Source organism: Oryzias latipes, chromosome 23 (genome assembly GCF_002234675.1).
Source record: "Oryzias latipes chromosome 23, ASM223467v1".
Lineage (NCBI taxonomy): Eukaryota > Metazoa > Chordata > Actinopteri > Beloniformes > Adrianichthyidae > Oryzias > Oryzias latipes.
This window is the reverse complement of record NC_019881.2, coordinates 5,155,722-5,170,601: the sequence shown is the minus strand read 5'-3', so window position 1 is coordinate 5,170,601 and position 14,880 is coordinate 5,155,722. Positions and strand designations below refer to the sequence as shown.

General features: G+C 45.7%; 1 protein-coding gene across 8 annotated transcripts in view; it reads left to right on the top strand.

Annotated features, from left to right (window-relative positions):
* foxp2 (forkhead box P2) overlaps positions 1 to 14,880 on the top strand; it is a 121,816-nt gene that overhangs the window by 82,513 nt on the left and 24,423 nt on the right. For all 8 annotated transcript variants that reach the window (XM_023952091.1, XM_023952090.1, XM_023952095.1 and 5 more), the window contains 4 exon segments: positions 1,099 to 1,191; positions 3,789 to 3,978; positions 5,444 to 5,723; positions 7,382 to 7,486. In XM_023952091.1, coding sequence (XP_023807859.1) covers positions 1,099 to 1,191; positions 3,789 to 3,978; positions 5,444 to 5,723; positions 7,382 to 7,486 — 668 coding nt within the window.

Sequence of the window (14,880 nt, the reverse complement as noted above, 5' to 3'; positions counted from 1 at the left end):
AAGCACACTTACAGTGACATTTCAACTATTTGTTGTGATTCTAACTCTGACAGAGTAGATTGTGTTTGTTGCGTCCTTCCTAACAGGAAGCCTTTTCCCTCTGGCAGTCAAAGCCACAGTTAATATGATGGATGGCTGTCTGCATAACTGCGGCTCTCGTAAAAGTCCGTCTGAGTGGAGCTGCGTAATACAGCAAAGATATAAATGTCACAAACAATTAGAGACGTAATGTGTGGTGTGCAACACTAATTCCAAACAACCGTCAGCTGCAGCAAAAGCAGCTTAAAGACCCGCTCTGGTGAATTTTGGGGTTTTTAACACGTTCTTGTGACATTTTCCCCATTGAGGGAGGACAAAAATTTAGGCTTAAAATTGCATTTCTGAGATTTTCTTTATTCAAATCGTTGTAAAACCAGGAGCAGATGAACAAATGCAGTTTGTTACATAGAAAATACGCAAAGCTCTTGCTCCACCCCCTTCTGATGCATCCACTTGCAGAGAAATAGATCAACGCACGTCTTAGTTTTCCTCGTCTGAGCTGGAATCTGGATCTAAGCTGTAACGGCTGGACAGCTCCCACGTTGATCGCCATTTTTGTTGCACCGGTAACGTTAGGTTCGGGGGTGTGAGAGTGTACGACAGCGTGCACACAAAGAGACACAGATGGATGACGGAAAGTGGAGGCGGGCTTGCTCCATTCCAACGGTCCAACTCACAAGTTGAATTACCACTGCCGCTCTGCAGAAACTATGTCCCAGAAATGGACTTAAAATGACATAATCATAAGCAGAACTGGGAACACTTTAAAAACTGATTAAAAGAAGAGAATCGAATTCATGAACTCACAAATGGGAAATCGGTTATTTCAACTTGTGTTTAAACTTTTTTTGACTTAATTGCATTTTTCAAAGACTTTGAATGTCATGTATTTTATTTTGTCTCGCTTTGGCTGTAGGAAGATTTTTGGGGATTGGAAGATTTAATTTAGATCCCTCCAAATTTTCCAACATTTCTAATTCCTTATCTACATCTCAGATTAGGGTTTTTCCCCTCAGTCTTTTCTAACGTCTGTATGCTTGTGTGTGTTTGTGTTCCCAGCAACACCTGCAGGAGTTTTATAAGAAACAGCAGGAGCAGCTTCACCTGCAGCTCCTCCAGCAGCAGCAGCACCCTGGCAAACAGGTCAAAGAGGTATGCAGCATCATGACAGACACAACAAAGACACACAACAGTCTGTGCCTGAAACTCCAGTCACAACTGCCCCTCAGAGGGTTGATAAGGGGTGTCTGCAGGCAAAAAACGGGCAAAACTGTGATGCTCATAGGGCAAACCATGAACTTTTTTTTGTTTTTTGATTTTTTACAGATGACAGGTCCTAACAAACACTTTAACAGCACACAGGGGTGAAGTAGGTAGGATGCAGGTGTGTCGTGCAGATTTCTTTTTTTTTTAACTTCCCCTGCATTTTAACCTGCAGTTAGTTTTGTGTTCAACAGATAAGTGCAGTCCCTGCGTGCAGCCTGATTTGTTAAAAATGAGATCATCCGAGCGTGTGTGCATCCTACGAGCACTTACTCGCCCAACGTGCAACCTAGATACACCGTGCAGATACTTCACGATACACCTACCACACGCACGACAATCAGACGTTCCGTTTGCGCGGCGTCCCTTAAAGTGGCCGTACGAGGTCCCTGAAAGATGACTGCGCCGCTCTCCACGATCCTTCATGGACGTGGACAACCCAGACACCTGCAGCGCCCATATGGGGTGCATGTGACTAAGGTTTCATTGGATGACTTCTGACTTCCTAAATCGCCAATTTTTTCCCTCATTCATCCGCCTGTTCAGCCTTTCTTCATTTTTGCATCAACGCAACGATTGCTAATCGTCAAATTCCATAAGACCTCTTTTGACAGCTTGTTTGTATTTTACTATTTCTATTACCGTTTTTGTAAAGTGACGATAAAATCATTCAAATGCGGTTTTTAATTAACTGGGATGAGGTTTATTGCCACTGACCTGTGCGGTTTGGTAAGCAGACCTCGTACAGTGACTCAGCTCTCCAACTTTTTCTTCCCTTGGCTGCTAAAGGAAAGCAGAATGTTTAGTCCTCGCCGCAGAAACTGCTCCAATGACTCCACAAACACAATCCTTTTATTTGTGTTTCCTCTCCTCCTCCGCGCTGCTCTTCTTCCTCCTCCAGCATCCCATCATGCCGCCGGTCTGACCTCCGGGTGCTTTTGTTTTTGTTTGATTGTGAATGGGTTTTCGGGGCCCCGGCCGCCCAACGTGGAATAGAAAATTGCTCCCCTTATTTCTCTTGAGGTGCGTTGGAGGGTTGTGTGGAGGCAAACAGCCTCTCTCCATCACTCCATTATGCAGCCTGTTTTTTCCAGTGAGTGCCCCCCACCCTCCGCCCCCCCCTTCTCTGTACATCTGCAGGTGCATCAGGCTGCCAGACCTTCAGCATAATAGCTTGTCAGGGTTCCTAAAATTCTCTCTCTAACTTTTTCCAAAGACTGGAAGAACCACTTAAACATGTTCTTGTGACATATTTCTCATATATAAAGAACATTAAGCTTAAAATTTGCATTTCTGAATATTTCTTTATTCCAATTGTTGTGAATCGGGAGCAGATGACAAAAGACTATTTGACAAAGAACCTATTCAAGCCACAAGCTCCCTGCTTCGCTCCGTTCTTACACGTCCACCTGTAGACGACGAGACCCATGTAGATCTTTGTACGCTATCAAGAGAACGTGTGAACAGATGGGTGACGGGAAGAGGGGGTGGGCTTGCTCCATGCCAGTAGTCCCGCCCACAACTGAGTGGGGAATTTCAAATGATCTGCTGTCCCTCTGCAGAAACTAAAACAGGAAGATCTGGATTAAAAGACCACTTGGAATGACTTTACAGTAAATCAAAGATGATCAGAGGGGGCTTATTTTCTTTTATTTTTAATTTTAATTATTTCTGGGTTTTGCTAAATAGTTGGTGAGACCAAACAAGGAGTTAAAAGGGAGTGGTGGGCTTTTGTTTCCTCAGAAATGTCTGATGCTACGCACACACCAGGGATGTGGTGCGTTCAAAAACGCACTGAACTTGAGTTCTTGAGCATATTTTTTGCCATTTATTGTTCACAGCGCATTGGAACGGTTGGAAGAGGCTTGGTGCGAATTGTGGAAGCGGTGCAAATCTTGCCCCAAGCTTTGCCTCTCCCAGCTCTTTTTCGATATATAAAAAACTTGGTGTCATATAAACACAAACGGCAATCAACAATTTCTCTTTTATGACCCACTTCATAGGATTGACACTATCTATACGTCAATACTAAACCGGAGTCCCTGATTGGTCAATGTTCAGCTGGTTTAGCTTTCAGCGCACGGTCATTGGATGAGCGTTTTTGAACGTAGAGCTCGAAAAGGAACTTAAAAACTTGATTCCGAGGCCGGTGTGAATGTAGCATCCCTCTGCATGTCCCCTAGTAGCACAACCCACCAGTGAGGGCGAGACACATAACTGTTGAAGGTCGAGGGCGTGGAAGGAGAATTCTAGCAGAGACATCATGCACAGCTACTGACGATTAACCAGACGGACTTGAGACTGGCCTCTCTTTGCTCTGTGCTACAGAAAACTCAGATCACAGGCTCTGCATCCACTCCAGCGCCACTGCATAGCTCCTTCTTCTCCGTCATCTCAGCTGTTAATTCCTGTGTAATTTTCCCTCCCACCTCTCCTCTGCGCTCCTCTCCTCCTCCTCCTCCTCCTCTTCCTCCTCCTCTCTATAGCAACAGCAGCAGCAGCAGCAACAGCAGCAGCTGGCCGCCCAGCAGCTCGTCTTCCAGCAGCAGCTCCTGCAGATGCAGCAGCTCCAGCAGCAGCAGCACCTGCTCAACATGCAGCGGCAGGGCCTGCTCTCGCTGCCGGGGCCCACCCCCGGCCAGGCCGCCCTGCCCGGACAGACCCTGCCCCCACCAGGTAAGCAGAGGAAGTGGAGCGTAGTTCAGCAAACAGGAGTCAGACTTCCTGTGGGGTTTTCAGCAGTTTCCCTCCATGTTTGGCCGCCGTTCTCCCGTTTTCCGCTACTCAGCATGTCTTGTTTGTGGATCTAATTTGTATGCACCTGTGTTCCTTTAGCGTTATCTTTAAGTGTGTCTGTCTCTGCCTCCCCTCATTGGTATGCTCCTTTCTCCTCCAATTTGGCCCTAACGATCCACATTAATGTTTTGGTAGGACCCTCCCCCTTCCCGCTGCTGCCTTTCTTGGTCTGATTAAGGCTGGTATTGTCTGCCTCTCTCTCTCTGTTCGCCCATATTTGTTTGTTGTTCTCCATCCTTGCTTCTATCCCCCCCCCCCCCCCCCCTTCACTGATTGTTGTTGTTGTTTACTGCTTTGACTAAAAACCGGAGTGAGAATAAAAGGAAATACTGGGTGGGGGGGAAAGGGAAGAATTCCAGCTTAATTTTCTCCTTTTTAGCCAAAGTTGTTTGCCGCCAAAATGACAAAGATAGAAAAACGTTTGCCTGAATAATGAAAAGCTGAAAACGGGACCTCCGGGGGGGGGGGGGGGGGACAGAACTGCTAGGTTAAGGTGGAGAAACGGTCGTCACTTAAAGATGTTTAACTCCGTGACACCAGTAGTCTTGCTCGTGTCGATGCTCTTTGAACCTCTTCAACCGTTTACATCATTAACTTCATTTCAGCTGATTCTGAAACGGGGAAAAAAACGTCCTGCCATGAAATGCAACACTTTACAGTCGTGACGTGTTATGCCCTCAACGTAAACTAACAAATGTTGAAGAGGATAAAAGCAGCCTTGTGCTGAGACGCTACACTAAAGTGTTACAGCAATTAAGGTAAACCGGCTGGCTCCCTTGGCTGTATGTAGGACTGGCACTTGGGAAATCAGGGTTTGATTCCCAGGGAGCGCAATGAGTTTCATCCAGTGTGGGTCCTTGGGTAAGACCCTCCATAATACTGCCTAACTATTTAGCCACGTGTAGCCCGAGTCTGGGTCTCCCTGTGCCGGTCCCCAGCCCGGATAAAACACAGGAAGGGCATCCGGCGTAAAGAAACTTGTTCCTGTGCAAATCAGTGAAAGCTGATTCGCTGTGGCGACCCCTGAAGGGACACGCCGATTCGGACGCAGAGAACGGCAGCTTTACAGTAGTAAAGTGTTTACACAATCAACGTGAATCAGCTAATGCTGAAGCTGAGAGAAGCAGATCTTCTACGCAGAAGAATCGGCTGGAATTATGTCGTTTAAGTTAATGGTCGAAGAGTTACGCTAGTCCAAGGAGGGTGTGTTCTTTTGCTGTTGCCGGCGACATCTCCGGTGTTTAAGGGTCAATGGGCCAAGACTCCTGTGGATTGTTAGGACTCCCGTCTTTTGAACCCCACTCCTGATGACGTCCGCTTTCCTCGTCCCTCCCTATGGCGGCAGGTGGTTTGAGTCCGGCAGAGCTCCAGCAGTTGTGGAAAGACGTGACAGGCGGCGGGGGTCACAGCATGGAGGAAAACGGCATCAAACACAGCAGCGGCGGGACGGGCACGGGCACATGCGTGGGCGGCGGCGGCGGCGGTTTAGACCTGACCACGAGCAACACCTCCTCAACTACCTCCTCCTCCAACCCCGCCAAAGCGTCGCCCCCCATCTCTCACCACTCCCTGACCAACGGACAGTCGCCCGCCCTCAACCACAGAAGAGAGCGCGAGAGGGAGAGGTAAAACAAAAACATCAAGTTACAGCAAATCCTTGTTGTTGGGCCATGTTTGATTGTAGAACTCCAGGGAAAACAGAAGAATAGTGGGGGGCTGCTTATTTATTCAATAGTTTATTAGTATCTTGGTAAAAATAAAAGCAAAAAACTCAGCTTTGTTCTCCCTGGGGAGCAGCTGAACACACTTAGCCTGCACACACATATCAAAAGCAGGGAGAGGAAGCCATGCAGGCAGGCGGCGCACTTACTTACAAGCCTCTTTGGCAGACGAGACAAGGTAGCCCCCTTGTACATTAAGTATTTAGTGCCTTCTCTTTCTTTTTTTTTCTTTTGAAAATTACCTTGCTTGCTGCTTGTCATGTAAACAGAATACATGATGCCTTGAGTGGCGTTTCCAGGATGTTTATCCGTGTGATGGCGTCTTTTATAGATGCACCAACCAGCAGGAAAAAAAAAAACCCCGTTCACATAGCTGCCTATCTGCCCCATGCATTATTCAGAGGCTTTTCTTGGGCGATATTATAATAAAGACTTGGGGTGGGGATGTGCAGCGGCTTACAGTGGAGGTGGAAGTGCTGTGTAATTGGTTTAAAGTAGATGCCATCTCTCCTGTACTACTAAAAGGAGACTTGAAAGAGATATCTGTCAGGGAAAAAAAAAAGACAGCAGAGAGAAAAACAGCAAAAAAAGAGGGAAACAAGACTTTTGTTGTTGTTGTTTTTGTTTTTTTTTGTCCCAAGGGGCGTGCGGTGTCTCGTAATGATCGAACAAGTGGTATTGTCAGAAGCTCCGCTTACTAACACGCCGCGGATCGATGCGGTGGGGAAAACCCGGCGCCCACTTCACACGACGCAGCCTCACACACACTAGTGCCAAAGCCTAAAGGTCAAACTGTCATCTTTAATAGGACGTGCTGTCTGCTCGGGGTCGTAACTTATTTGGCTGCCATTTGAGAAACGCCAGCAACACCCCCGCTTCCCCCTTCCTCGAGGAACATAAGTTACACAGAGTATTCATCGCCTGATGAAAACTATATGGCTGTCTGGATTTTTAATGTTTACTTGAAAGCCTCCAGTGTCCACCAGCCCCCCCCCCCCCCCCCCCTCCCCCGCCACACACACCTCCACACTCACACACACACACACTCCTGATAATGACCTTACAAGATGGGATGGTGACTGCGATGGAGACAAGGCTTCCACTCATTCTGGATTTCACTTGGAGATGTTATCTGAGATCAGCCTCTTTTTAAGGTTGACATTCTTTCAACTACCGTGACTCCAACCGGTTACGCAATTACCGTCATTCCAGCAGGTTATAAAGTCCCCCTATGACCATTTTTTTTGTTATGATTATGAAGTTTTAGCTTAAGTCACTACTGTAAGGTGCTGCTTAACGACACAAAGCTGCTTTTCTACACATCAGAATCATCTCATTCACGTTTGTGTCTTCACAGTCAAAGAGTAGCAGTACGTCAATGAGCGTGTGCGACTTTTTCGGTGTTAAACGGTCAAAGCAGTTTGGTCTGTTCACAAGTTTCTTGTCAAGTCGTTTTTGACACTTGCTAACTCAACACAATTTTTCGTACTTCATTGATATCCTTCCAACGTTTTCCTGCGTTTATTTATTTTATTTTTTCTATGTCTTGGGTGTTCTTCTAGTTCCCTACACGAAGAGAACGGAGGAACCCACCCCCTGTACGGTCACGGCGTGTGCAAGTGGCCCGGCTGTGAGAACATCTGCGACGACTTTGGACAGTTTTTAAAGTAAGAACCAAAATATACGGTGGCCCTGAAGTGTAGATCCCATCAACAAATCCTTGCTCAATGCAAAAACATGATGAAGATCACGCCAAAAAAAAGCATTTTGAAAATCAAATTAAAGAAACAAAATGAAAAGGAAATGATGCGGGGAAAAAACAAACAAAAGAAACTAAAAGATCAAAATGAAATGTGACGTTGACAAATACTGATGGTTGTATTTGTCAACCATCAGTTGCAGAAGACATTTGGCATGGCAACATCTGTCTTTTCATTTTGATTTCTGGGTAGAACTTTTGTGGTTTTTTTTTTTTTATTTGGTTCCTGAAAATTTGGTTTGATTTGTTTTGATTTCTAAAATGTAATGATTTTGATTTCTTGTTTTTTTTTTTTTTTTTCAATTGTTGTTGTGATCTTTCTTATGTTTTTGTGTTTTGATGGGATTTGGACTCTAAATATCCGATGAGAAAAGTCCTGCTTTCCTGTTCCAAAAGAAAAGTCTCTTTTTGGGTTGAAGCACTAGTCGTTCCCTTCTGTTACTCCCCACACCTCAAACTTTGCGGCCCCCACCTTTACACACCGACCTCTTGGACGTCTCGCTGGCGAGGTTCCGCTCTTCAACCACCCCTGATCCGCGGCTAACGGTCTCTCCACGGCTGGAGGGGCCCGATAGGTTTGTGTGAAAGCGTCAAAATGTTAATGGCACCTCGCACGGCCGCACTCTTACCTCCACAACAAAAGCCCCCATTCACTGTTGTCATGGTGCAGGCGCCAGAGCAAATGAACTCTTCATGCTCCATCAACAATTTAGTTAATTAGCTCATTTGTAATTGGCCGGCTTTGTTGCCAGGATGTTAGTGGGGGGACATCAAAGGAAGAAGGTGTTTGCAGCACTGCCGATTACAGGTTATCACGTTGCCACTCACAGAGAGTCTCCCCTCCCCTCCCTCCTTCCCCGGCTCCCTGCTCTCACACAGAAGAAAGAAAAAGGAAAAGCTTTCATTTGAATATTCTAATTAGATTTGTAATTAACTGTGAAATAACGATCTGGTGAGTGTTTTTTGTGGGCTGCAAACGGCAAATCCACACAAACTCCTCAAATCGGGGACATTGTTCGGACTTATTTTCGACTAAACGAAGGGAATTCTGTAATAAAACCAATCGCAGAAATGAGTCCACCCATGGGGGGGGGGGTGGGGGTGGGGGGGCTGTAGGATTTAGGTTAGCGAGTCCTGCAGGAACTAAAACGAGTGTGAATGGATTGAAAAGGACCGGCGATAAACAGGCTGTTTACTAGTCTTTGAAAGACGGAGCCCGGCTCACTTTCACACGCTGCAGAGGCATGTGGAGCACGGGCAAGAGGCCAGACGTGACGGCAGTGGATTAAACGCCGGGAACGTGAACGCACAGCCTGACAAGTGTTTGCTTGTTCCTCGAGGATTCAAAGCCACCGAACGCATCTGTAGGCATTGCCTGTAAAAATAGAAAAGAAAAAAAAAAAGGACAATCCGCCGCAGCTTGTTTGCTGGACTGCATGTCCTCCAGTCCCAGCGGAGCGGTTGATCTTGCAGAGCAGACGTGTGATGCAGCAAGCTGGTAGTGGATTAGTAGGTTTTCTGATACTGTGTCCCATCACCTCAGAACATTCTCTTAAAGCAGGCATCAGTTTGTTCCCGTTCGTCCCAAACGTTCTGTTCACACAGAAAAACTGGAAGCGGGGCCGCCGGCTTAAATCAGTGGTCCCCAACTCCCAGACAGCTACGTTCACACCGCTCTCAGCAACAGGCGTTCAAATCAGATCAAAAGTCTATGTAAACATGCATTTATGCACATTTTAGGCTTCGGCTTGCGTGTTTCTACGATAGTATTTGGGCTGTACGTACAAAACGTTGGAACATGCTGGCAAGTTAACTTTAACCAATCAGGGACTCTGATTTGGTCGTGACGTATGGATGGGGTCCCTTTTAATTCACGGAAGCGTCAACTGTTTGGAAATTGATCATGGAGGAGAAATTATTCATTGCAATTTGTGTCTGGCTGGAATTCAATGACACCAAGTCAAGAAAAAGACATTTCACACCAAACGTCTACCAATCGTAGGTGCATGCACTACGAAGCAGCAGTAATAAAAGGAGATGGCCCGCCCTGCTTGTCCAGCATGAATACCGCATGCTAAACGCTGTTTAGTGCGTTCTGGAATGAGTGTCAAATGCCTGGTATGTCTGTAGCCGCATACGTGGGGGGAAAAAAACCACGACCGTTGCTATTGCAGTTTTATTTACAATCGGATTCTAAAGTAAGTTTTATTTTGAAAAACTACTGGTTTCTGTCAACTACATCCGACTCATTGTTGACGCACGTCTAGTCTGTCGGTCACTTGGTATTATGAGACGTGAACTACTTAGTTTTTACTTAAGATGGGTTCGGAACTGAAACTCTGTGCCACGTTGCTGCCGGTATCATATAAAAACGCGGCTCGCTGTGCTTTTTAGAGGCTCAGATAAGAACGAGTGAAGCACTGCAGCTGCTCAGCGGCTCATGCACGGAGCCTCAGCCAAAAGGCTATCGGCAAAGTGGGTTAAAGTTCTGCAGAACCTCACAGCAATAGGTTCTAGTTTGGCGACCTGATGGATCAGAGTGATGTGTCCAGCGTCGTGGCGATGAGCAGTGAAGTTTACTTCTGCGGAGCTGCAGACCGTCACCTAAATAAAGCGTCTTAGCCACATCAAAGCATCTTTCCTTCCCCCTGTCACCTCATCATCACACTTCATTGTTTCTGGAAAGAATTAGTGTTTTATTTTTTCCCCCTTCATTTTTTGAAGTACTATTCAGGCTCCTGAACCGTATAAAAGTACTGGAGAAGCTACATTCAGCAAAGTTGAAAATACAGCACTTTATTTCCTTAATCATACTTTTACAACCTTATTTGTTAAGGCACATTCATTCTATATATTTTTTTTATACTGAAATCCAGTCCATGAAAACATTGTCTGACATGAAGCTGGTCTATGGCCTGAAAAAGGTTGGTGACCGCTGGCTCAGATGGTTGTCCGGGTAAAGGTTGAAGATGCGCCCCCCCCCCTCAATCCCACAAACCGGTAACCCCCCGTGCAGAAAAAGAAAGTCGGGAGACGAGCTGATAGCAGCCGCAGAGACAGATGGGAGAATTCCAAACTTGAAAGTGCGCAGGTTGACAGGCAGTTTTGTCAGAACATTTTACTCGTTTACGGGAACATTGTCTGCTGCAGCGTGGCGTCTCGGAGCGCACACACACACACACACGCTTACTGTAACCCAGCCGGTTCTTGAAAACAGACGCCAACAAAGAAGTCAGGCTCGTCATGAGAACAAAGATGGCTGCTCGGTGGCGTGCCTTGGAGCAATGATTGTAGGTGTCATAGGGAGGCCTTTCATGTTTCTGTAGATGCCAGCAAGCTGCAACACACACACACACACGCTGACACACAGGCGTGAGCGTGGCGCCGGTTACAGTTTACACGGGTTACATAAAGCGGATGTCAGATTTGGATGACAGTTCGTATGGCAGCAGTTGGGTGGAGGTTACTCGTGGCGCATCTGGTATATCTGGGGCTCCTCTGCAGTGTCACATTCAGGCGTCTGTTGTTTTGTTGCACTGAAAACACAGCCTGGCAGGATAATCCCAGTGTAATTTAACGCTAATCTGCATTTCTAGGCCTGAAGTGGTCGCTGAAAGAAGTCTGCACTGGGAAATGAACTTTATTTCCTCTGCGAATGAAGTTTGAAATGTTCCCAATGAAAGAAAAGAAAAAAAATCCCCCTAATACATATTTTCCCTCCCAGTTTGCCCTTTTTGCCTTATATCCACATTTTAAATCAACGTCCACCCACCTTAATGAACTACAGGGTCTCTGTACATAAACATAGGCCTGCCACCACCCCCCCCATCCAAACACACATGCACTTAACTCCTGCTCTCTCTGTCACCAGCCTGCTCTCCTTATTACTGGCAGCGAGGCAGCCTCCACGTTCAAATGGCAAACTCCGTCTCCAAGTCGAACGTCTGTGTCTGTAACTCGCTGCTAATTAAACCCAGAAGGCAGCATGGAAGAAAAAAAAGCTCCTTGCCTCTGTGTAATGTACACATATGCAGACGGAGGTGGAGGCAGCCCCCCCCCCCCCAGCTTTCCTTTAGCTTCCCTCCTCTCCACCCCGTCCGTGCGTCTGCCGCTCTGTGACAAGACCTTTTAAAGGAGGAGGGCACTTCCACCAGCCGTGGCAAAACGGGCGTCAATCCGCTCCTCCATGCGGACTCCTTTATGCGCGTCGATGGCTCCGGACTTCCATCCATCAGGCTGATTAAGCTGGAGTTGCTGGCACGCAAACTGGTGAAGAAGTTCCTCCGCTGGGCCTTCAGAGCCCCAGAAAATCTCCACAGACGCTTCACAGAAGCGCTTGCTTGTGTATATTTATTGTCATTGGGCCCTCGGCGGATGTTGATGCATATTCATCTGTGTAGCGTTTGGGGGGGGGAAAAAAAACATCTTCTGCTCTCTTTTCATCAAGACAAATTGCAGGATCCTATAAAAGGCTGCAAAGAAAATCTTTGTTTTTCCCTCTTTGTCTTTTTGTTTACTCCTCTCATTGACTGAGTGAGCCCTCCCCCCTCGCTTTCCAAACAGGAAGTCCAAACCCGCTGACTCCAAGAAGCCAAAATTGATTTAAAGATCTCTATAAAGAAATTAAGCGATTATTACTACAATCATTCCAATTTTCAGAAAAACCATTTTTTCACCAATACCGTTTTTTTAACATGTTCTTGATGATCCTAATTTTTTCTGTAGTGCAAGTTATTCAATTTACAAACTGACCAATCAGAGGCCTCGATAATAGTATTGACTGTTTATGAGTGAGTGTGACATCACCCATAGACAAAAGCTTACTTTCCGCTCCAACTAAATGAAGTCAATTCCGTCGCCATTGTTTTTGCAATATGGATGTCACCATACGTGGTTGGTCTGAATCTGTTCGAGTTATCATTTCTATGGCAACCACTCTCGCCGAGTTGGGAGTCAGCTTGTTAGAAGGCCACGCCCCTACCACTTGAGAGCAGGCTACACAAAATCTGTCAATCAAACGTACGGTGAAAAAAAATGGCGCCTGAATTGGCTTCATTTTGTTGGAGTTGGAAGTAAGATCCGGTTCTCACAAACAGTCGATGATGCCTCCGTCTCAGCGTCTGTAACGTCTTGTTCTGGAGTCGCCTTCATTTGATGGAAGTGCACAATCGATGTGGCTCCTGATTGGTCCCCTGGAAGAAGATTGTATTTGTGATGTAGAGAGGGGCTCCGCGCCAACAGTCCCGCCCACAACTATGACCAGATTTTGGTTTTTGGCTCAAAACAGCATAATCATAATTAAATAAAACACTGGAAACACTTTAAAATAGCTGAAAAGATTATCAGACTTGCTCTTTTAGCTATTATCACTTTTTTTGTTCAATTTTCCTTCCTTGGATTCTAATTTCTGGGGAAACTTGAGCTCAAACGGCTTCAAAAAAACAGACAAACTGACACAAAATGATGTGAGTGAATAAACTCGGTTTCAGGTTGAATTTCCTCTTTCTGCCTTCCTGCTCCTTCATTTCAGCCTTTGTTTGACATTATTAATGCTCAGTAGAACTTGCTGCCATTTGAATATTTCATAAATGTACATAGTAATCTTCCTGTAATCGCCTTGCTAACTGGCCAGCAGTGAAATTGAATGTAGGAGACTCTAACTGCCTGGAGGACGAGCCCCCCCACCCAATCCCACACACACACAAACACATTGACAAAATGCAAGAGAAACAAGCTGCTTGTCGATGAGAGGCGAGCTTAATAAAGATTTCCCCCTTCCTTCCCTTTTGTGTAATGAGGTATCTTCAGGGACGGCGAGCAGCCCTCTCTGTGCTTTTGAAGCAGCTGTAATTCATGACACACGCCATACATCAAGTGCATAAGATAGTATTATGGGCAGTGAAATGAAAAGGGTATTTGCAACATTAGTTCCCTCATCCTGTGAGGGACATGATTAAATGATTAATGAAATGCCCCCCTTTTTTTTTTTTTTTCTTGCACATTCTGAAACAGCAATTAGGCACAAGGCTGAAGAAATCCACCAGTTTGTCCCTCCCTCCCCTCCATCCATCCTTTTTTTGTTTCCTTTTTTACCCTCCTTTTGCATTTTCTTATACCTCATTTTTGATTTATAATAAAAAATTTCAGCACATCGGACCTGGAATGGTTACGAAAGCACCATGAAAGGGTTTTTAATGGCTAATTGAAAGGTGCAGAGCTGTTGCAGACGTTCACCTGTGATTGGCAGGACAACAATGACACCTCTTTTACAGTTTTACAGATAAATAAGAAATAAGGGTGCATCAAACACACCTTTTTTTTCTGTGTGTGTTGCCATGTTCGGCGCTAAGCGGGCGTGCCGCCCTAACGGCATGAAGAGCCGGCATGGCTCCCCCCTTTAATGCACTGAAGGCAGCGCCGTAAATTATCATTGAAGGGTCTGCAAGCTAACCTATAATTACTGCAGATAAAGTGGCAGCTCTGGCATTTCATACGCGTGCTTCCTCAAAGCTCGCTTTGTGAGTTTGTCACCAATGATCATTCAGATGGAGGCTCATTACCCAGCATCACAACACTTTAGCACCAAAAAAAAAACCCCAACCTTTTTTTTTGTCACATATTTGTGTATTCCAGAATAAAGGTCTCTCTTAATGGCAAAGCTTTTGTCTCCGAAATCCAATCAAGACAAAAACCCTCGTTGACTGTTCTGCTTGTCTGACTGCTTTTTTTTTTCTTTTCTTCTTCTTCTTCTCTTCTAATGAGCCGAACACAGCAGATATATTTAATACCTTTGCGGCGGGATAATGCACCTCCAAGCAGAGGAGCTTCTTTTCTGTGTCAGATGTTGCCTGGTGTTAAATGGTGGGCATTGTTTTTGGTAAATGAAGCCAACAAAGCCTTTCTGCTGGGCCAAGCAGCCTTTATTCTCAGAAGAAAAGCAGCGATCACGGTGGCACAGAAGTTGGCCATCGACGCCGGCGCCGGCCTATTGTCATGTTAAACATGGCGCCACACAGCAACATGTTATTTTTAATTACCTCATTTCAGTTGGGAACAATGGGTCCTATAGATAATTGTCGACGCATAGAAATATTATTGGTTAGGGGAAAAAAATAGCAAAACACTGGAGTTCACACTCGTTTGATTTTTCAGTCTTGGGCTTACAGTGGTCCAACGTTTATCGTTTCAACAGGTGAAACACAACACAACAGGTAGGGACTCTGGATGTTTTTAAGCTTTTCTCAGACAAAAATGAACATTTCAAGACTTAAAAATAAGTCCAGGATCATAGAATGAAAACAA